The sequence below is a fragment of the Geotrypetes seraphini genome, chromosome 2 (assembly GCF_902459505.1).
Source record: "Geotrypetes seraphini chromosome 2, aGeoSer1.1, whole genome shotgun sequence".
Taxonomy (NCBI): Eukaryota; Metazoa; Chordata; class Amphibia; order Gymnophiona; family Dermophiidae; genus Geotrypetes; species Geotrypetes seraphini.
Genome location: NC_047085.1, coordinates 257,739,896 through 257,763,997, shown reverse-complemented (window position 1 = coordinate 257,763,997; position 24,102 = coordinate 257,739,896). Strand labels below are relative to the sequence as shown.

The 24,102-nt window shown below is 44.3% G+C and overlaps 1 protein-coding gene across 1 annotated transcript in view; it reads left to right on the top strand.

Moving 5' to 3' along the window:
- Positions 1 to 24,102, top strand: part of SUN2 (Sad1 and UNC84 domain containing 2) — a 155,411-nt gene that overhangs the window by 88,602 nt on the left and 42,707 nt on the right. The window contains exons 12-15 of the mRNA XM_033929464.1: positions 7,896 to 8,061; positions 8,795 to 9,019; positions 16,639 to 16,723; positions 22,171 to 22,286. Of these exons, the coding sequence (XP_033785355.1) occupies positions 7,896 to 8,061; positions 8,795 to 9,019; positions 16,639 to 16,723; positions 22,171 to 22,286 (592 nt within the window). The remainder of the gene's footprint in view (positions 1 to 7,895; positions 8,062 to 8,794; positions 9,020 to 16,638; positions 16,724 to 22,170; positions 22,287 to 24,102) is intronic.

Sequence of the window (24,102 nt, the reverse complement as noted above, 5' to 3'; positions counted from 1 at the left end):
AAGACGGAGCAGACAAATGAGCGCACAGCCCGCCTTCATTTCGCTAGCCCTTTGTGATTTGTTACGTAAGCTCCTTTTTTTATGTGGTCGGAACAGCCCGCCCTCCCTTCTTTGTGATTGGTTACGTAAGCTCCTTTTTTTATGTGGTCGGAACAGCCCGCCCTCCCTTCTTTGTGATTGGTTACGTAAGCTCCTTTTTTTATGTGGTCGGAACAGCCCGCCCTCCCTTCTTTGTGATTGGTTACGTTTGCTCCTTTTATACTTGCTCAGAACAGTCCGCCTTCCTTTCGCTGCCTGACTGTGTCCGTTATAGGTCTGGTCTAGAACTTGCTCTATAACAGGTATTTATCTTGCGCGGATTTAAAGTACATCTAAATTCGGATTTCACTCGCCTTTGGTGAGAGCGACACTACTTCCAAATTTCTTCATTTGCAAGGTATGTTTATATTTTTATTTGCTCAGATGTCTTGCGCTCAAATGTCATGCTCGTGTTTTTTACTAGAAATCATTCGCGCTCACTTGTCTTGCGCTCACTTGTCTGCTCCCATTTGTCCGCGCGCTTATGTCTTGGGGCAGTTGTCTTGCGCTCACTTGTCTTCGCGCATTTGTTTTGCGCACATTTGACTTGCCACCGTCGCACGTGCTAGATGCTAACGTCAGCATTGAGCTGGTGTTAGTTCTAGCCGCGTAGCACGGGGTTAGTGCACGCTAATCTGCGTGTGCTAAAAACGCTAGCGCACCTTGGTAAAAGGAGCCCATAGACAGGATGGAATCTGTCCAGAGGACACCTGCCAAAATGGTCAGTGGTCTTCATTATAGCGTATACAGGGACAGACTTCAAGATTTCAATATGTATTCTTTGGAAGAAAGACATGAGAGGAAATATAAGATGCATAAATACCTCCATAGCTTTAAACTTTGTATTACCTTATTTAAAGTTAATAATATTAAACCAATAGCTTTTTTCTAGGTACCTTAAATATCACTATCTCGGACCTCAGTGATGCCCCTGTGTGTGCTATAAAGTTTTGTCACACACACAGATTATCAGCATCATCACTGGTCCCTTTTATATTTTCATAAAGTGCTTAGAAGTGCTCTTATTTATTTATTTTTAAAAATTTGTATAGCGCATAGAACTATGCGGTTTCCATATCACATACATAAAATCTTGTGCCCTACAACAGGGGTAGAGAACTCCGGTCCTCGAGAGCCGTATTCCAGTCGGGTTTTCAGGATTTCCCCAATGAATATGCATTGAAAGCTGTGCATGCAAATAGATCTCATGCATATTCATTGGGGAAATCCTGAAAACCCGACTGGAATACGGCTCTCAAGGACTGGAGTTCCTTACCCCTGCCCTACTATGATCACATATAACATAGACATGTCTAAACAACATCATTATAAACAGGAATAGAGCGCAAATTCATTCAATTCAGGAATACAAGCAAGCTTGGTGTAAAAAAAAATTCTAAAATGCGATTGTCAACTGAAATATACCTTAGCTTAGCATAGGAAGCATTGGCAAATAATTGAGTTTTCAGCATTTTCTTAAAATTCATCCTCCCCATACAAAGCCTTAGGAAACCAGGCAAGGCATTGCATAGTTCTAAGCCAGCCATGGATATCATTGATGCTCCGATCCTAGCATGCATAGTCGACATTCTACCCTCCAAACTTAATTTCATCCCATTTACATCTCTAAGCTCTCTTCTCGGTTTATAGATCTGGAAGAATTCTTGTAAGATCTTTGGGGAAGCATGATACAATGTCTGATCGCAATAGTCTTAAGCGGCACTCTTTGTTGAATAGGTAACCAGTGTAGTTTCTTCAAAACAGGAGTTATATAGTTTAAACAGTACTCATCTTTTTTGCAGACGCGGCTAGGGGTGCATACTCCAGCTGTTTCAAGGATTTCCCTCTTTAGTTGCCGGTTCCATGATATCCCGCGTTTAATGTGCTGATAATCTGTGTGTGACAAAACTTTATAGCACACACAGGGGGATCACTGAGGTTCAGTACCTCCGTGGCATAAATTCACAGGAGCCAAGTCTCTGGAACCTCTGGAATTAGAGGACATAGGATGAATTTAAAAGCCTGAGAAAATAGTTCCTGGAAAGGGTAGTGAATTCATGGAACAACCTCCCAGTGGAGATGGAAAGTATTTGAATTCAAGAGAACTTGGGGCAAGTACATTGAGTATCTAAGGAAGAAAAAGGGATAGTAGATGGTATGGATGTGCAGACGTGATAGGCCATATGTTTTTTTTTCTGCCTTCATTTTTCTGTGTTTCTATGTAACAACTAAAATAACATACTGTAACACAACCCCCCCTCCCCCTCAATTCTACTTGCCACTTTGGGTGGATGAGCAATATCGGTCTTCAAATGCAACTTAATGCCACCCTTCCATTCTCCCATAAATCTTACCTTTCCTCCCATATCAATCCCAAGATTGCTTGCACTGGTTAAAATACTCATCCTCTACTTGGAAACCTTGGTCCTGTAAGAATGAACATTAAATCCAACACCCGGGGCCCCCACTGTGTCTTTGTACCAGGTTTTCTAATAATCCACATACTTAGATACCAAAAATAGTAGGGCCATAGTCCAAGACATCTGGATTCCCCATTCTCACTGATTGTTAACCATAAAGGTTGTTCCAGTGCCTGCTGGGGAACCAGGGCTGCCTGTAGGCTCACCAGTACCCAAAGCAGAAATTGGTAATCACTTTTCCCCCTTCACTGGTGACATCTCTGACACAGCATTTCCTTTTTCAGTAGTGGCAGCAGTTTCAATATAAGAGCCCCCTTTCTCCCTTACCTTCTATCCAACACAGCATTCTTGTACAATCTCGCTCTATTCCTGGACAAGTGGGTTATGCATCCCATGTCGCGAGACGCTGCTTGTATATTTTTTTTTACCCTCCCCTCTTAACCTATTTCTATTCTATTTCTATTTATTAGGTATTCATATGTAATTTGTAATGTAATTTATTTCTTATATACCGCTACATCCGTTAGGTTCTAAGCGGTTTACAGAAAATATACATTAAGATTAGAAATAAGAAAGGTACTTGAAAAATTCCCTTACTGTCTCAAAGGCTCACAATCTAACTAAAGTACCTGGAGGGTAATAGAGAAGTGAAAAGTAGAGTTAGAGGAAAAATAAAAATAAAATAAACATTTTAACAAGACAGCATTGATCTAAATACTTTGGAAGGTAGAAGAGAGGAGAGAAAGGAATAGAACAGTAGAATTCTGGAGAAATTTAAATGATAGAAATAGAACAAAACAAAGACAAAAGGCAAAACAAGAGATAAGATTAAAGATAAATCATAAGCTGGAAAGAAAAATAAAATAAAACTTTGTCTTCAATCCACGGTTTCAGCGTCAGTGATGAAGTGGAGCAAGTAAGTTTAGGAGGAGCGATTGACGTTTCCAGAAAGGTTATCTAAGCGGTTACAATCAGGTACTCAAGCATTTTCCCTATCTGTCCCAGCAGGCTCACAATCTACCTAATGTACCTGGGGCCATGGGGGATTAAGTGATTTGTTTCACCAAAAAACTTTTGTACAGGAATGAGAAAGAAACCAATCAATGTCTAGGTCCAATAACTCTCTCAAAATCGTTTCAAAGACTTGTCATGAGCACAAATTCACCAAACACTTTTTTGCATCAATGATATGGTTATAACTTGTATATTGCAAATTATATTAAGGGGAGAGCCTCAGATCCCCGTGCGTTGCTAATTGTTTCAACCGCACTGGAAAGGGAATAATTCTTCACCAGCTCTGGATCCCCCTCCCGCCTGCAAAAATCCTTGCCGACGTCATGCTAACTGCCGTTTCGCCCACAAGCTGCGTCAGGGTTATGGACCGGTATAGCAGCGTTCTGCCTCAGATACTTAGTATGGCATATTTGCCAATGCTCTTGCTCTAACCACTATGCCACTCCTTCCCCAGCACTGTCCACTGGGCTCCAGTTGCTTTCCTACAAGCAAGACTGTAGGAGCTAGTCTTTTCTGCTTGTTTACATGTTTTGCATCTTCGTGCTGCAGAGGTTCCCTGCGAGAACAGCTCTGGCTGCGGGAGATCACAGACTTTGAGGTTAAAGTCTGCAGTGCACCTTCAGATCGGGGCTCAGGGACCGTTTCCTTGGGAGTTGGCATACCCCAAGTTTGTCCACTAGTGGGTTCAAGCGCAGGCTGCATGGCTTCATGAAGGTGTGCCTGGGATCGGAGCCGACTGCATTCTTCCACCAAGTCATGTCCACAGTGGTGTCCATTGTTAGCGGAGGTTCCCAGCTGTTGGTGTAGGCTAGAGGGGCAGTCAGAAGACCAGCAGTCCAGTTTGCATGCTTGTTGAGGCAGAGGATCTCCCTGGAAGCTGTTTCAGCTTCCTTTTCTGCAGCTCCCAGCTAACAGCTTGCCACAGCGATTTTGGAGGGTCTTAAAAACCAATTTTGAGGTATTTTTGAAGTTAGTCCTAGTCCCCTACTCCTAAAATCCTAAAATTAATGCGTTTGGGGGGTTCCTGTGCTTTTCCCGGACTATTTTTATTTGGGAATTGCACCCTTGGAGGCCATCTTGGATTTTCCCGATTTGAATTTAAATTTATTTTCTTTAGCGTCCCTCCAGACCAGCATAGAAATTGATGGGTTTACACTCCTCTGCGAGCAGGTGGAGACTGAGACACTAACTTTTGACTACAGTTCAAGAAGGCTGTGCAGTCCCTATTTTTATCAGTCTTTTCTCAGTCTCCAGCAGGAGTGGTAAGGTTGTGCAGTCTATGCTGGGGGTTTTTTTTGGGCCTTTTGGATCTGATTTAGTGAATCTTTATCCCTTTTGCCACACTCGGAAGGATCAAGTCCCTTCCCCCATTTCCCCCACCTCCCCAGGTTTTCTGAATTTAGAAGAGCCTCAACTGTATGCCTGGCCACCTGTTAGGCACAGACTACAGTTTAGACTGACAGTGGGGTCTGCTCTCTTGATACAGCTGGTGAGCTATGAGAAGTTAAAAAAAAAAAAAGAGCTTTGTTTTTGCAGGGCAGGATATTTCGAATTCATGCCCTATTTGTGGTGGATTGCTGTCTGGCGAGCAGCCATGTTCCACATGTTCTGTGGTGCAGGAGGGGGGCGAGGTTTCTTCAGCCCTGGTTTCCTCAACTCTTTTAGTCCTGCCACTCACTTCAGCCGGGGCAGGGCCTGTGGGCGGGGCCTTAAGCACATGGGCCGGGTTGGCCCATGTGCATAAGGCTCCGCCTACAGGAGGAGCCTAAGGCTCCCGGGACTATTATGATTGGCCCAGGCCCCACCTGTGGGCGGGGTTTCAGCTGCCTGGGCCAAACCGGCCCCATTCTGGAGCCGGCTGGCCTGCTGGATGGATAGGCTTAGCACCCGTCCATCTGGCCAACGTTGAAAGGTACAGGGAAGGGGGGTGGGTGTGGGGGGGTCGGCCAGGGGGGTCACGGGTCAGCAGGGGGGCCAATCGTGGGTTCGGGGGGGGGCGGTCGTTGGGGGGGAGGGGAGTTGTGTCGAGGGCAGGAGAGCCTGGGATCCCTCCTGCCCGTATTGTAGTGGAGGGTGGGGGGTAGTGGGTCGCCGGGGACAGGAGGGCTTGGGCTCCCTCCTGGCCAGATCCAGTCGGGGGAGTCGCCGGGGCCAGGAGGGCTTGGGCTCCCTCCTGGCCCGATTGTACTCGGGGGGGTCACCGGGGCCAGGAGGGTTTGGGCTCCCTCCTGGCCTGATCGTACTCGGTGGGGGGGGAGCACGATTGCCGGGGCAAGAGAGCTTGGGGTGCCCGGGCAGGGGGGCTTGGGTTCTCTCCTGCCCCGATGTTGTGGGGGGTTGGGGGGGATTCTGTAACCGGTGTTGTTTTTGACAGACACTGGTTACAGAATCCAGCTTTTAGGCGAAGGACTGGCTCCTCCTTTGCCTAAAACCCTTGTGTTGGGACGTTTTGGGCTTATGCGTTTTTTTGGTTCATTATGGGATATAAGTGTAGACGTCGTGCGGGTGTACTTGTTGATGTAGTGGTTGGCTGGGCGTTTAAACAGCTGAAGGTAGAGGCAGGCCATTATTAAAACAAGGACGTTTGTTTTGGTTATGGACACTTTCCCTGCTTCTGCTTTCAACGTTTAAGGCCTTAGGCCAAAAAGGGACTTAGACAGTTTTTTTTATTATGCCCCTCCACGTGTTTATTCAAATTATCAGATTAAAAAAATAATAAAAACAACCTCGGGGTTTATTTAGGTACAAAATGTGTCACTGATGATTGATGCTCATGAAAGTGAGGTTTGGGCCCTACACGGTTTGTGTTTCAGCGATCGTTCAGCCTTCCTCAGGGGTCCTTAAAGCAAAATGGATTAGAGTTAAAATTAAAATCAAACATAAATAGAAGGTGTGAAGAGGTGTTGTGTGATGAATTTGGTGAGAGGCGAAACTGAATTTAGGAATGAGAAATTGAATGGTGGGTGCGGTGTGCTTGTGACGATGGTGATAAATGGAAAGATTCCTTACTAGAAAGAATCAATTCTCAAGATCTGAAAAGAATTTGATCAAAACTTGTGAAAATAATACTACACACTAAAAGTGCACGAAGATGAATTGCACCTTGAACGGAGAGTGCCCATTTTGAAGCAAACGAAAGCTGCAAATTTGTGGGATTGCAAATTGAAAATACTAGAGTGTAAAATGGGCATTCTCCTTATGGTTTCTTGGCCAGCCTTTCTAAGAGACCACTCAAATATAGTATGCACTTTGAATTGGGGATCCTCAGCTGTGGCCCGTCCCTCTGTTGATACAGTTTATTTCTCCTTATAGCATAGTTCCTTTCAGTTTTATTATGTTCGATAACCTGTTTCAATTCAATTAATGTTCTGCGCAGATTAGACTTATTTGTTGGGAAGTTTCCCCATACCCCTCCTCTTCTACAGATGTGACTGTCTGCTTTTGCATGAACTGGAGCCCAGTGGGCAGTGCTGAGGTAAAAGGTGAGGGTCAAAAGAAGTATGTTAATGAGGCTTCCTACAAGCAGTGTCTTGCGACATGGGATGAATAACCCACTTGTTCAGGAATAGAGTGTGGATTTACAAGAAAGAAGATTAACAAAGGTAAGAACTTAATCTTTCATTACCCCACTTAACTCTTGTGTACATTCCTCCTACACATGATATGGAAGAACACAAGATAGTGGGGTGGGAGTGGAGGCCAGCACAACATTGTCTCCTAACGGCTGGTACCTTAATCAGCCATTCATGTTTCATACCTTACCATGTTGCTGCCATATTGAATTGGTTAGGGTATTTAGTACCGCTTTGTGGAGGCTATTCCAGTCCCATCTTGGAAGTGGAGGCTGCACATTTTTCCAGATTTGTCAACATTGCTTAACAGGGGTGTCTGTTGGTAAGAGCTTGCATGTGTACAGATTTCTGTCTGATTCATAGTTGAACGGGTATATAATATTCTTCAGGGGCTAACCCATAATGCAGTTGGCTTTCTGGGTGATCCTTGTAACTGGTCACTTAAGCCAAGAATTTCCAGCTTGCAGGTCTTGTGGGCATGCCACTGTTAGAAACATGACGGGAAGAAATTGGGAGTAAAGCACAGAACAGCCATATCACTGTGCTTGGAAATGACTTTTTCACTGTATTACTTGAAATTCTGAGGTGTTTTACTGTTATACCTTAGTGACTAAATATTATCTCGGATTCAGAAGAGGATGAAAATCTCATCACCTGTTTGTCGTTGCCTCTTAAATGGATCCTGAGATTGTGCTGACATCCTGTGTGAGGTTGAATTTGATTGTGGCCTTATCACTAGGGATCGCTGTCAGCAGTTTGTAAACATTCTTGTTCCTGAATGTTTTCCCTTCTTTCCCTTTTCCTTCACAAGTGCAAGGCAAGAGAACCAGAAGGAGAACACCTTGCAAGACCTGGCTCTGTTGAAGGAACAGTTGGTCAGCCTGAGGCGGGAGCTGGGAACCATCGTAGAGGCACAACGGGGCATGTCTGAGCGCATGAACTCTTTCCCAGGGCAGATACAAGGCATGCGAGATGAGGTGAGACTTGGAAACTCTAGATCTTTGCCGTTGCTCCCTTTCAGACATTCGATGGTCTTGAACAAGCATGTTGGTGAATTTGGATTTGTTTCCCATTGGATAGAAGGCTACATCTCTAATCCCGATCACCTCTGGGGACACTCATTGATAGCTGAAGCCTTAGCAAAGATGGCAAGAACTTAATGTGCATGGGGTATGTGTCCTCCTAGATCAGTGTATCGCAAACTGTGTGCGAGGCACACCAGTGTGCCTCCTGAGATTTCAGTTGTGCTGTGACGCACTAGCGAGGAGGAGAGTCATCCACGCCGGCTGACTGCCTATAGGACGTGCCTCTCGCGGTGAGAGGCACATCCTCTAGGAAGTCAGCCGGCACAGATTACTCTCCACCTCTTCCCGCACCTCCTGGATCCCTCCTCCGAAGCGGGACGCAGCCAAATGGGCCTCCATGCACTTCTGGGTGCCTTCCGGCTGGGGCACTGGATTTAGTGTGCTGCCGGCCGGAAAGTTGTGAGATACTGTCCTAGATGGTCCTTCCAGAGCAGAGTTGGACATTGGACATGGGCAGGTAACCTTTCATTGTCATTGCCTACCCTCTACCTGCTCTGTAGATAAATGAGGGATTCAATTTCTATTATCTCTGTTCTCTGAAGAATGTTTGCTCATTGAGTCCATCTGTGCTTTTCTTTTTTTCTGAATTCTGCCTTGGATGGCCTCTCATATCTTGTCATTTCAGGTGGAGACCCAGTTCCCACAGTGGGTGCACAGGCTACTTTTGCAGGATGGGGGTGGTGGGAAGTCCTTGGCTGGGGTTTTTGTGCAGCAGGAGAACATGGAGAGGCAGCTGATAGAACTGGAACGGAAGATCCTTGCTGGAGTCTCAGACGAGCAGAAGAGATCCTCGGAGCGAAGTGCTGCAAGCATTGGGTCATTCCTGCAGGGTGGAGGTGTCACAGAGGAGGTGAGTGCAAAACAACATCTGTTGACTTCCTCCTCAAATAATCCTCTGGCTACCTCCTTAAACCCACAAAATATCAGGTGTCTCCTCTGCCAGCTCCTTCCCTACCCTAGACACAGGCCTCTACCTTTCCTCATCTCTACTTCCCACCCTTGGCTGCTTGTACTGTTCTGAGGTTCCTGCTGCCTCTGGCCCTGAATGATGCCGTTTACCATGAGGTGCACAGTGTGATTTACTAACTCTCACAGGATCAGAGAGCTGGCATCAGCAGGAGCAAGCAGCTCAGGTTGGGGGGCAGGGCCTTTGTTAATTACAGACATATAGGATTGTTCTAGAATTACATTCCACATTTGCAGGTAAAATATCTCAAATTCTGTTTGTGATGATTTCTAAAGGGGAGGTAGGAGCTTATTCAATGCAAGAGGAGGGTCAGTGAGTGGGAAAGAACACATAGAGGAGGTGGAGGGGTAGAAAAGATGGTAGTGGGAGAGAGAGTAGGGCCATAGGGAAAAAGAGAGGGAAGAGAATAATATAAAAGGGAAGGAGATGGGGTAAGACTTAGTGACAGGAAGGAAGCATAGAAAGCTTGGGAGGAAAAAGAGGACTATTTTTCCTAATTTATAGAGACGTCCTTATAAACTCTCCAGAGCTACAATTGGATCATATAAAGCAGCAGTCTCAAACTCGCAGCCCGCCAGGTACTATTCTGCGGCTCGTGGTCTGTTCTAGTGCTGCCCGCTCTTTGCAGCATCCTCCGGCTTCCCCCTGACCCTCCCGCTCTTACCTTCAGATAATTACCGCAGCCTGCCGAGAGGATCGTCGGTGCTGTAGCGATCCTCGCAGGCTGCCGTTGTCCTCAGCAGCATGTTTCCTCTGCCGCGATCCTGACCCTGACGTCAGAGGAGGGGCGGGACCACAGCAGAGGGAATGTGCTGCTGAGGAAAATGGCAGTCTGCGAGAATCGCTAGAGCACCGGCGATCCTCTCTGCAGGCTGCAGTAATTAACTGTAACTGATGCCGGGGGGAAGCTGGAGGACGCTGTAAAGAAGGGAGGAACATGCAGGCCTTCGGGGGGGGCAGGTCTTCAGGGAGGGTGGCAGGCCTTTGGGGGAGGGGGCCCTGGTATAGAAGTACACGGAGGGAGGGAAGAGAGCAGGGGTATTGCTGGAGAAGGGGAGCAGAGAAGGGGTATGGCTGGATAAGGGGGAGGTAAAAGGAAGGGAGAAGAGGTGCTGCTGGTCCTGGCAGAAAGGGAGGGAAAGGAAAGGTGCTACACACTGGAGGGGAGGGTGAGATAGTGCATGGGGAGAGAGCATGTTGGGTTGGGGTGTGGGAAGGAAGAATGCTACTCAAGGGAAGAAGCAAGGACAAAGAGAAAAATAGGGCAGGAGGCAGAAAGTGTTGGACTCATAGAGAGAGCAAGATGGATGGAGAGGGAAGGAAGTGGGAGTGGGAAGTGGGAGAGGGCAGAGAGTGAAAAGTTGGACTCATGGAAGGAGAGAGAGAGAGAGAGAGAGATGTTGGTTGGGGGAGGGAAGGAGGACCTGAGGAGAAGCATGCAGGAGGAAGAGAGAAAAAAATGTTGGACTGGTGGAAAGGAAGGAGAAATGTTGGACTGGGAGGGGTGCAGTGGCTGAACAGCCCTGAAACAATTTTCTGGCTAATAATTTAATGAGATTAAGCCTGAAACTCAGAACACTTTATATTTTGATGAATTCTGCTAACTTGAAAGCGTGTTGACCATTTTTTTAAAACCAGAAACAACCTTTAGGCAGGAAAGCTGCAGAGCTGCTCTGATTTCAGAACTGTCAGAAAAATACTCTGGAAAGGGAAATTTATCAGGCTTAACTGTAGTCTCTGAGAAATGGAGACAGGCTGAAATTATTTTAAGTTTTCCAGGAGACGTGTGGTAAAAGCTGTGAAGCTGTGTTCGAGGTAGAGAGTTGCGCGGGGACAGAAATCCCACCCGTCCCCACCCGTCCCCGCCAAAATCCCACCCATCCCCACCCGTCCCCGTGAGGAATCCCTCCGTCCCCACCCGTCCCCGTGAGGAATCCCTCCGTCCCCACCCGTCCCCGCGAGGAATCCCCTCCGTCCCCACCCGTCCCCGCGAGGAATCCCCTCCGTCCCCACCCGTCCCCGCGAGGAATCCCCTCCGTCACCATCCTTCCCTATAAACTTCAGAAATAGTTATTTTATTTAATTATGCTACTGAATTAAAGGCTCTGGTAGAGACCCATTTACAAATAAGCAAAGAGACTATTAATTTGGAAATATTAATTGGGAAGAATACATACTTTGTAAATGGGTTTCTACCAGAACCTCTAATGTAAATATAAAATATAAATACTCAGCTGATGAGAACCCACAAACTGTCAGCTGAGGACTTCCTTTGCAGTTGGCCTGGGGTCCCTTTTGCCAAGCTTGGCAGGCAGCAGTAGCGTCCCTGAGTCACAGATGCTGGCACCTCAGTGGCTCATGGATGCTGCCAGCGACTGCTGCGCTTGGTGGAGGGGAGTTCTGACCATCTCTAGAGGAGGTCCTCTGCTGGCGGTGCTTGGGGATCCCCACCAGTCACAGCAAGGGCCAACAAGTACTTCAACACTGTAGAAATAAAACCAGAAATGCATTTCCTTTTCTTTTGAACACAAAACAAAGATATCTGCCATATACATTTCCCAAGGCAGATGACTCTATGCAATGTCACCTCGGTAACAAAATACAAAAATAGACAAATACACCCCCTCCCTTTTTACTAAACCACAATAGTAGGTTTTAGCACAGGGAGTTACGCTGAATGCCTCGCGCTGCTCTCAATGCTCATAGGCTCCCTGCGCTAAAAAACAATATTGCGGTTTAGTAAAAGGGAGCCATAGTGCAAAATATAGACAACAGATATAAATTCTCAAAACAGACACATTTTGATCACTAAATTGAAAATAAAATCATTTTTCCTACCTTTGCTGTTTGGTGATTTCATGAGTCTCTGGTTGCACTTTCTTCTTCTGACTGTGCATCCAATCTTTCTTCCTTTCTTTCAGCCTCCTGTATGTTTCCTCTCCTCCAGACCTCATTCTCTCCCCCAACTTTTTCTTTCTGTCTCCCTGTTCCCCCTTCTTTCTGTCTCTCTGTCTGCCCCCTTTCTTTCTTTCTCCGTGCCCTCCCCCAAGCCACTCGGTTTGCTGCCACCGCCATCGGGGAATAGTCCCCAAGCCACCGCTGTCCCAAGCTTTCCCTGCAGAAGCGTCGCGCTGACCAGCATTCCGCTCCCTGACGTCAATTCTGACGTAGGAGAGGAAGTTCCGGGCCAACAAGGCATTTCTCCTCATTCCATCCAGCCTGAGCCCCATCTCTCCTTGATCCAGCATTTCCCTTCTGTGTCTGTCAGAATTACCATTCCACCTATTTTCCAGCATCACCCTTCTTTGTGTCCATCTCACCTATATCCCTATCTCACCACTTTTTCAGAATCTTCATTTGTCTCTGTCCTTGTCTTTACCCCATATTCACCATTTGCCCTTTCAATGTCTTTATCTCCCCCCCCCCACACACACTTTTTCAGCATTACTTCTATGTCTCTATTTCACCTCCTCTTCATGTCCCCTCTGTATCTCTATCCTTATTCAGAAGGTCCTGCTTACCCTTTCTCTTCTTTGTGTCACTATCTCCATTTTCAGCTTTCCCCCTTTTTCCTTTGTTAATGCACCCTGTAGCCAGAATCTTTCCACCCTCTCTCCACTCCGGCCCAGCCCAGTATGAAATATTTCCTTTTGTTTCTCTCCCCTCTCTCTTCTCCTCCCTCACCCACGAGTCCTGCATCTGGCCCTCTCCCTTCTACCTGCACCTGGCAACACCCCCCTGCTCTCTTAAGCAACTCGTCAGCAGCGGTGATCAAGACAAGCTGCCGACATCGAGGCCTTCCCTCTACGAGTCCCACCTTTGTGGAAAAAGGAAGTTGAAACAAGCGGGACTCGCAGAGGGTAGGCCCCGACGCCAGAAGCTTGTGTCGATCGTTGCTGCTAAGTTGCCGAAGAGAGCCGCAGGTAGAAGGGAGAGGGAGATAGGAAGGCTGTAGAAGCTCCGGAGCATGACACCGAACCCGGCCAGGATGATTTCTTTTTCAGGCTGCTGCTGCCGCTACCATCCCCCACCCGAAATGACAAAAAACAGCCTAATGCCCGCGTCGGGAAATAGCCATGCTGAGCAGTGAGCTCAGCACGTACACAGATGAAAGCCTTGCTTGCTGATTGGTCCGGCGGCACGGTGGGGCGGGGCCGCCGGACCAATCAGCAAGCAAGGCTTTCATCTGTGTACGTGCTGAGCTCACTGCTCAACATGGCTATTTCCCGACGCGACGCCAGACTTGCATCGCCAGAATTTAGGTAGGTTGTTTTCATCCCCGTGGGAGTCCCGTGGGCAAGGGGGCGTCCCCGTGGGAGTCCCGTGGGTCAGGGGGGCATCCCCGTGGGAGTCCCGTGGGCCAGGGGGCGTCCCCGTGGGAGTCCCGTGGGCCAGGGGGGGAACCCGCGGGATCCCCGCGGGACCCGCGGGATCCCCGCGATCCCCGTTCCCGTGCAGACCTCTAGTTCGAGGCTGCAGTACTACTCTGTGCTGAAGAAACAAAGAATGAGTTTAAAACTGCTCAGTTTGTTATTAAAGAGATTTGCTGGGAACTTGATTGCAGAAATGTATTCATAAATGACCTAGAAATAATAATTAACATCTCTAAATCAGAAACCTAAGAAAGCCATTCAAATTTAAGAAAATAGTTTTAAAACCCACTGATAACTTGGATTTTATCAAAAGCCCTTATCTTTCTCATCAAGTCCTCAGCTCTGCCCATAAACAGAGCTGACCTCAAGGAGAAAACATTTCTTCTAGAAACTCTTTTCAGAAGCTCTTCCTTGCCAGCACTCCAGTTTCTAGCTCCTCCAGCAACTAAATCACCAAAGCTCTTTAAAATGATCCGTTTCAAGCATTTTTTTCCACAAATTCTCACAAAATCAGGACACTCGGCCCACACACTATCTGACTACTGCCTAAATCCAGTTTCAAGCCTTCAACTGTCCTAAATCTTTTTTCTGGATGATCTCGCTCCCAATCACATTCTAAGACCAGCATGCACTAACTGCCCACAGAATTCCAGCCAGCGTTTCCAACAAACCTCTCTAGTTCAGATTGAGTGAAAAGCTGTGGTGGCTGTGTTAGTCCACTCTTCAAGGTAATAAACAAAAAAAAGGAAAAAAATAATGCCTTTTTTATTGGACTAACTTAATATAGTTTTGATTAGCTTTTGAAGGTAACCCCTTCCTGATCTGAGGAATAAGGGGTTACGTTTGAAAGGTAATCATATACTACGTTAAGCCAGTCCAATAAAAAAGGTATTTTTTTTTCCTTTGTTTTTGTTGTATTTCGCCATATTATCTAGTTTGGATTGAAATTACACTTTTTCCCAAAAACCTTTTCCCTCTCTCACATGAACACGAACACACACACACACACACTTACTTCCCAATCCCACAAACAAATTTAAAGCAAAATTTTGACTTTTAAAAATTCAACTCTTTTCAGAGCCTCCCTATATTTTTCAGTGTCCCCAGTAATGCAGCAGCCTCAAATCACCATGCAGCCATATATTCTCCTGTAGCTCACTAGCTCCTGCCAGCCTCAGATGAACTTAAAAATTTGTACCTCCTTACAACATGCAGCGACCTTCACAGATCTGGCTTTGAGGGACTTGGATGGGCTTTTACATCTGGGCCACATGTCTGTTGTGCTGGTACATTTTCAGATGAAAAGAAGTACAAGTTTATAAAGGTAATTTTCTGCAGGATTTTTCAGGGAGGGCTGGAGGGTGTGAGGGGCAGGGGGGCATCCTCTCTGAACTCTTCAATATCTGTTCTTATCTCTGGTTGTTGCACTCAAGCTAAGACAATGTAGTTATATAATGTACTCTACTTAGTTTCTTTTTCTGACTTTCTTAGGTCAGCATTTTGCTGAATATGTGATCTGTAAGTTTGTACATATGAAATGAATTACTAAAGGGGTTTGTGAGCGCAGTTAGGATTTAAAAAAAAACAACAAAAAAAACAACTAAAAATGAACAGACAAAAATGCATATAGAAATGGTAGGTTGTCTTTGACCAAAATGCAGACACACGCTGCCAGTGTTGTAGTCCAGTGTTTCTCAACTCTGTCCTGGAGTACTTGCCAGTCAGGTTTTCAGGATATCCACATTCAATTTACATAAAACCCAATATGGAGACAGCCCATCCTACCTAAACAACCGCCTCATCCAAGCAACCTCAACCAGACACAGAAAAACACACTCCCCATTCATACCCCCCTTATCAAGGAAGTAAAACGGAAAAAATTACATGATGGCCTCCTAACCACTCAAGCCGCAAAACTAGATAACCAGATCTCTAACTTACTGATAACCACCCCAGACTACAAGATATTCAGAAAAGAATTAAAAACCATACTCTTCAAGAAATTCCTGAAACAATCCTGACATGATCCACTCTTTGCAACTCTTGAAATGACAAAAGATCTACTCTCTACAACTCTAGAAAGGACAAATGTTCTTCCATTTTACAACCTGAAAAACAACAGATGATCTTCCTTAGTTTCCCTTTCTTCCTAAATTTCTACCTACTCCTCTCCAGTTTTTATCATTCAAATACTGACAAATGTTCTACTCTTTACAACTCTTGAAATGACAAATGATCTACTCTTTACAACTTAGTAATGGCAAATGTTCTTCCATTGTAACCCCCTTTCAAAAATCTTTTGTAATCCGCCTTGAACCGCAAGGTAATGGCGGAATAGAAATCTCTAATGTAATGTAATATAAACTTGATTTGCATACACTGCCTCTATTATATGCAAATGTCTTTCACACATATTCATTGTGGATATCTTTTTTTTTTTTTTTATAAATTTTTATTCATTTTAAAGCCAAAAATAAGTGCAGCATATTATACAGTCATTTACACTTTAACAGCACTTAAATTCAATCAGAATTATATTCTATGGCAAATACATATATCATTCCCCCTTCTACTTATCTAAAAATTTGCACTCAAAATTAAAAAAAAACCCAAAAATCCCCCCCCACCCACCCACCCTGGACGTGTATTATCAAAAGGGGAAAATCAACAATCACTCTTTACAGAATTTTGTCAATAGCTCCCAAATATCCATAAACTTCCTATAATGTCCCTGTTGTATTGCCTAACCTAAATACAAACAACCCAAGTGGTCTGAAAAACAATTACTCATACAAGAGGCTATATCCCACTAAATGCAAGAAATACAAGCAAAAATTATTTATTTATGTATTGCCACCATACGTTCCATTTTAAAAATGGTACATAGAGATTCCCACCAAAAAGTATAATTCAGTCGATCCCAGTTTTTCCAGTTCCTCAAAATAAGTTGTATGGCAGCCCCTGTCAATATAAAGAGAAGTTTGGGTATCTTGAAAACCTGACTGGCAAGGGGGTACTCCAGGACTGAGTTGAGAAACACTGTTGCAGTCAACACCTTGTGTTTTCTATTGCACTGTCCATAAGCTCCATGTAAGCCCTTCATAGTTGTTCTTTCTCTTGTTTTCCTAGCAAGTCCATGCAATTGTAGCACGTGCCTTGGGCCGGTACAGTGAGGACCGTATTGGACTGGTGGATTATGCTCTGGAATCATCAGGTGTGTAAAGCAAAACCTTAAATGTGGCTGGATAAATCTTCTGCTTATTTGCATGATAACTGAATGGAGAGCCAGAGTCTGGCCAGAAAACAGTAGTCTAAAATCCTTCCTAAAACTTTGGTTGACCTTGGTTATGTAAGATCAGTCAGAAAGACCCAGAAAAAAGTTTAAACTGATGGCTTTAAATTTTTTTTTTTTTTTTTTAATGTTTTCTTTTACAATTTTTATCCATAAATAAGTAACGCATCACAACCAATAATAGCAAAATCCCCTAGAACACAAATAGGGGAGTTATACAGGTTAAAATAATATGTCTTTAGCAAACTTACCGTATTTTTCGCTCCATAAGATGCACTTTTTCCACCCCCAAAAAGTGGGTGGAAATGTAGGTGCATCTTATGGAGCGAATATAACACACACACACCCGGGGTACCTTTTTTTAATTCCGGTGGTCCAGCACTGAATCAGCAGGAGCTTTCTGCCCCCTCCTCCTCTGAGTCCTCATCTCTCAGCAAAGTGGCGCACAAGGCAGACACGAGCTTTTAGTGCTCCTGTCTGGCCCCACACCACTCCCTGAATGGCACGGGACTCGCGAGAACTGACGGCAGCCATTCAGGAAGCAGCGCGGGACCAGGCAGGTTCACGAAAAGCTCGCACCTGCCTTGTGTGCCGCTCTGCTGAGAGATAAGGACTCGGAGGCAGCCGTCCAGCAAGGGAGGGGCAGGAGCGCTGAAAGCTCCTGCTGATACAGCGCTAGACCTCCGGAATTAAAAAAAAGGTACCCTGGAGGTGAGGGCCTGCCCTGCCACTAAACCAGCCCTGTGCCCTGTCCCGGCCTACTACTAGACCACCAGAGGGGGTACAGGGCAGGGCAGTGGGACAGGGGGTACATCATGTGGTTCAGAATTTTTTTTTTCTTGGTTTTTCCTCCTCTACAGTTAGGTGCGTCTTATGATTAGGTGCATCTTATAGAGCGAAAAATACAGTATATACATGTGATGTCTAGAGATCAAATCAAAGCCAATCCCAACCCATCAATATCCCAAAATCTTTCACCATTTGCCCCAATATTAACTAGTCTAGCTGAACAGAAATGAAATGTAATGATAAACCAATCCCAGAGATTAATCAGTGCTCCTCATTTCTCCACTCAAGATAAGTATCCCAAACTTTGTGAACGGGTACCACTCTACCATATTTGTAAGCAGTCAATTTGGACATTAAACATATATAATCTAGTTTGTGCTCACCATCTCTACAGGAGGGATCGCCGGGTTTAATTTTTTTTCAATTTTGTAGTTTTCCTCCACCTGATTTTGTAAATCGGTCTTCACTTCCTATGTACTGGGTCAGCATAACCATTAAGCAGAATAGGATGCTGTCTTGGGGGGGGGGGGGGCAAAAAGCAGATGAAAACAATAGGTTCTGACAGCCACACAAACTCAAAAAGAGCCGTAGTTGCATACACTTAGTAGGTGCACTAAGCGTTATAGCGCGCGTTTCATGCACGCTAAATCAATGCGTGCGCTAACTGCTAACGCATCCATAGGATAACATGCACATGTTAGTGTTTAGCGTGTGTTTAGCACACGCTAAAAAGCATAGCGCACCTTTGTAAAAGAGGGGGTTAGACTTTTATGCGTTTTTGACAGTAGAATTTTAACAATGTTGGTAATGAGGTTATCATAATTGAATTTAATGATCAAAATCCCAGGATTTGGAGTGGGGGAGCCTTCAGGCCTAAAAGTTAGGGAGAACAAAGCTGAAGGTTCCTCTGCTGCCTATTTGATTTCTCCAGAAATGTTAAGTCTGTACTTTTGATATCATTCTGCACTCTGCCCATGGGAGATACAGCCTGCTTAGCTAGTCTTACCCACAGGTTGTTGTTTGTATATTGCATGATGATGTGACCTGGACAACCTAGACCCATACACTTCTCCCTCTGTATTCACGGTTTCAGCATTCGCAGTTTCGATTATTCATGGTTTTTAGCTTGCTGGCTCCTTCCCCCCCCCCCCCAAATTACATCAGCTTGCATAGAGAGAAATCACTGATTCCATGCATTTATAGAGAAAATCACTGATTACCAGCACTTTCTTCACTGTTTTGCCTCTTCTTCAGGAACAGGCCAGGTCTCCCACCATGTTATTCACAGTTTCATCACATTCACGATGAAGCGACCAAGAAGCAACCCACCCCCACAACACTACCAAAAGTAAAACCAACAGTAAAACAACAGACAAATCACCAAAGAACCCTCCACCAACTATTACCTACCTCCAACCACCAAAAAAAAAATGAAGCTAACCTCACGAGCCCAGCATTTCCTACTGATAATCCTTCTTTTAACCAGCTGGAAGACAGCAGCAAACAACCTCCTCCCAACACCCGCTACAAATACAAACAAAACTCTTCCCAAATAGAAGAACCTCAATTGACAGAAATTCAAACCTACAATCTAACACTCAACATCCCATTACCACAGCATGGGGAAGAAGACCAACACACCCTAAGACTAAACCACACCAGCACCCTAAATCACTTATATACCCAAATACAACTCAACGCATAACTACCACACAGAGATAACCACACTCAAATGTGCCTACTTAAACATCAGAGCCCTAGGCCCAAAAACAGAACTTATAAAAACCTGGATAACATATGAAAACCTGGACTGTCTTTTCCTCACAGAAACCTGGCTAACTTCCGACACAGATCCCAGAATAACTGAAGTATGCCCACAAGGATACAAAATAACGGTGGTCTGCAGAGAGAAAAAAGAGGCGAAGGACTAGCAATCTTAATCAAACTAGCCCCATTGCAAACCAAAACCAGAATCAGCAGGAGATCAGATCAATGGTTAGACACTGAACTGCTACAACTTAAAAGACAATGTAGATGACTAGAAAAAAAATGGAGAACATTGAACTCGGATCATACAAAATCCGACTGGAAAAAAATCAACAAACAATACAAATCACAATTAAAGGGCAAGAGAAAAGCACACTACACCAACCTAATAGGCACTGAAGCCCAAGACACCAAAAAACTATTCCAAATTCTAAAAAATCTAACTGACAACAAACCCTACCTGACCTTCCCTCAGCCACTCTATTAGCAGAACACTTCCAAAAGAAAATGACAAATGCAAGAGCTACCCTCAATGACACCCTTACCCCTCTTATTGAATTCTCAATTCTCCCCACAGACAGAAATTCAACTGCAGCAGACAGAATATGGTCTCAATCCCCCCAACATTCAATGGCCCGAATTCAATAAATACTACAAAAAATAGTCATGCATCCTGTGACCTCAACAACTGTCCACCATATCTCCTAAAAACATCCAGTACAAAATTCCGTGCTCTTCTAAAATGGATACAAATCACACTCATAAGTGGCCACTACCCAACCAACATCAGCAAAATCATAATCACCCTGATCTTCAAAGACCCTAAGGGACCAATAGACCAAACATCCAACTACAGACCCATTGCCTCTATTTCACTCTATGTCAAAATAATCGAAGGACTAGTTGCCAAATTCCTCACCAATTACCTAGAAAACCAAAACATACTCCATCCCACGCAGTCCAGCTTCAGAATCAACTTCAGCACGGAAACACTACTAGGATCCCTCTTGGACACAGCCAGATAACATCTCAGCACAGGAAAAAAAATGATGCTCATACAACTAGACCTGACCGCTGCATTCGACCTGGTGGATCATAACATCCTACTACAAATCCTAGATACAATAGGTATCACAGATAAAGTATATTCGTGGTTTGAAGGATTCCTAAAATCAGACAAAGAAAAATCTGAACCTTGGTCAAACCCCTGCGGCGTTCCCCAAGGATCCCCTCTATCTCCCACACTCTTCAACCTCTAAACGGCCTCCCTCAGCACCCACCTGGACAAACAAGGCATAACCTCCTACAGCTATGCAGATGACATCACCATTCTCATACCTTTCGATCAACCAAAACTCTTCACGACAGACACAATACACCAAATACTAAAATCAGTAGCGACCTGGATGAAAGATCACAAACTGAAATTGAACCCAGACAAAATTAAATTCATCCTTCTCGAAAACAACAAAATACCAACTATAACCAACATTGAAATCAACGCAATCAACTACCCCATACAGCCCACTCTAAAATTACTAGGAATAACAATTGACAGATGCTGCACCATGCAGCCGCAAATCAATAAAACAATACAAAAATCATTCTCAGTCATGAGAAACTTAAGACAAGTTAGGAAATTCTTCGAGCAAACACAATTCCAGCTCATAGTACAGTCCCTAATACTAGGCCTACTAGACTACTGTAATATCCTCTATCTCCCCTGCCCTCAACAATAACAAAACAACTACAAACAATACAAAACACAACACTAAGACTCATCTACTCATTGAAGAAACATGACCACATTACAGAAGCATATCTCAAATCACATTGGCTTCCAATCCCAGCAAGAATACAATTAAAATTTTACTGTCTACTATTCAAGACTTTATACGGAGACAGCCCAAACTACCTGAACAACCGCCTCATCCACAACACCTCAACCAGACATAGGAAAACTCACACCCCATTCTCATACCCCCCCCCCCAATTAAGGAGGTCAGACTGACAAAACTATATGATGGCCTCCTAGCCACTCAAGCAGCCAAACTAGACAACCAAATAGCCAATCTACTGATGGCATCCCTAGACTTCAAGAAATCCCTGAAAAAGAAATAACACTGCCTATCACTAAAGCCACCTACCCAAAACAACTAGCCATACTCATTTCTTACTATCATTAAAAATGACCAGATATCATTTTGGTAAGATCTTTTTGTAATACATCCTTGATAATTCTTTTGTAATCTGCCTTGAACCGCAAGGTAGAAACATAGAAAAATGACGGCAGAAAAGGGCCACAGCCCATCAAGTCTGCCCACCTAACAGACTCACCCACCTAGGCTTACCTTCCCAGAGATCCCACTCCCAATGACCCTACTCCTCAACTCTACCCTCTTAGGGATCCCACATGGGCATCCCATTTACTCTTAAAATCTGGCACGATTACCTGTACCGGAAGCTCGTTCCAATGATCAACCACTCTTTCGGTGAAGAAATATTCCTGGTGTCGCCATGAAATTTACCGCTCCTGATTTTGAGCGGATGCCCTCTTATGGTCGTGGGTCCTTGGTCAAACCCCTGCGGCGGAATAGAATCCCTAATGTAATGTAATGTAATGTAAAACAGCGAATAACATATGAAAAAGTTATTTGCGGTTTTTCTGTATTTGCGATTCTGTTAAACCCCTATCACAGCGAATACGGAGGGAGAAGTGTACGTGGTGTCCCTCCTGTCTGTTTGACAGATCTGTATAGTTTTTGTACTAATAGGACAATGATGTTGATTTCACCATTTTGTTTCTACTCCAGGTGCCAGTGTGCTTAGCACAAGGTGCTCAGAAACATATGAAACCAAGACAGCGCTGCTGAGTCTCTTTGGGATCCCTCTGTGGTACCAGTCCCAGTCTCCCCGGGTCATCCTCCAGGTAAGCCAGGCTGCCAGTAGGGGGGTGGGGGAGTAGATGAACAGAATGGTAGTATCTGCTCTGTCTCACCCAACAAAAATAATGTTAATACTTAATCAAAACATAAGAAAGATGCTTAAATATTTAAAAATAGCAATGTATGTTTTCCAGATCATTTTAATGTGTTCCCTTGGTGTTGTCGTGAATTTCAGTACAGAGGGTACTTCTGAAGTCATTGAAAATATTCCTAATTGAAGACAATATGTGACCATTTCTGAGAAAAGGTGACTGAAGTCTTGATCCAAAATATTGAGAATGGACGATTTTTCATGTCATGGGTCCATAAGCAGTCTGACCTTCTGTAACTTTATTTTTTTTCACATAATAGGATGGGGTTTGGACTGTTGTATTATAAATTGTTTACTCTAACAATTAATTAAAGCCTCTTTTTTGTTTGTTTCTGGTGACTTTAGTCACCTTTTCCCATTATGTAAATTAAGGTACAATTGATTAATACAGATCTGTAAAAGGGAGAATAACAATTTGAAATTTGTATGGATTAAAAGCCTTTTTACCTCCAAAGTGGCATGTCTATAACTGGGCACCCCAATGCTGCACACTGAGAATGTATTTTATAATGGCATCGGGACATAAAATTGGGCGCACCCACTTAGACCAGCTCACTGGCAGGATCAAATGGACAGCATAAGTGAAACATGTAACACCCATAACTTACAGAATAAGTGGGAGCCCCACCTATTTATTACATCAGCTCGCCCACATGTATGCCCCCATGCAGTTATGCACTTACACACTGCCGTATAGAATGGTGCGTAAGAGCCACTTTTCTGCATACAGTTTTAGAAATGCGTTTCCATTAGATTTAAGTTTGGAAGAGCCATCCCTCTGGTGAAAATCACTGTGCAATAAAAGGTTAACTATGGATGCTCCTGCTTTGTGACTATCCAATTATATCTGCTCAGTTATGTTAGACTTAATTCTTGTATTCCACCTATGCCTGTTCAGTTCAAGGACAGACAGATAAGAAGAAGTCAGATCAATTCATCCAGGAATTATAGTCCAAAAAGGAGTAACATACCATAATTTATCAATCAGTTAGCAGATGAACCAATATGCCAAAACAGAAACACTTTCAAATTTTTCCTGAATCTGAAATAAGAATGTTATAATGCTTCTGAATCGCTCCATGATGCAACCTGACCTTGAGTATTACGTTCAGTTCTGGTCACCTTATCTCAAAAAAGATATAGTGGCACTAGAAAAGGTTCAAAGAAGAGCGACCAAGATTATAAAGGGCATGGAGCTCTTCTCGTATGAGGAAAGACTAAAAAGGTTAGGGCTCTTGAGCTTGGAAAAGAGCCGGCTGAAGGGAGATATGATTGAAGTCTACAAAATCCTGAGTGGAGTAGAACGAGTACAAGTGGATCGATTTTTCACTCCGTCAAAATTTACAAAGACTAGGGGACATTCGATGAAGTTGCAGAGTAATACTTTTAAAACCAATAGGAGGAAATATTTTTTTCACTCGGAGAATAATTAAGCTCTGGAATGCGTTGCCAGAGGATGTGTTAAGAGCAGTTAATGCAGCTGGTTTTAAAAAAAGTTTGGACAAGTTGCTGGAGGTAAAGTCCATAAACTGCTGTTGAGACAGACATGGGAGAAGCCACTGCTTGCCCTGGATCGGTGGCATGGAATGCTGCTACTATTTGGGTTTTGGCCAGGTACTTGTGACTTGGATTGGCCTCCATGAAGACGGGATACTGGGCTAGATGGACCATTGGTCTGATCCATTAACGCTATTCTTATGTTCTTATGT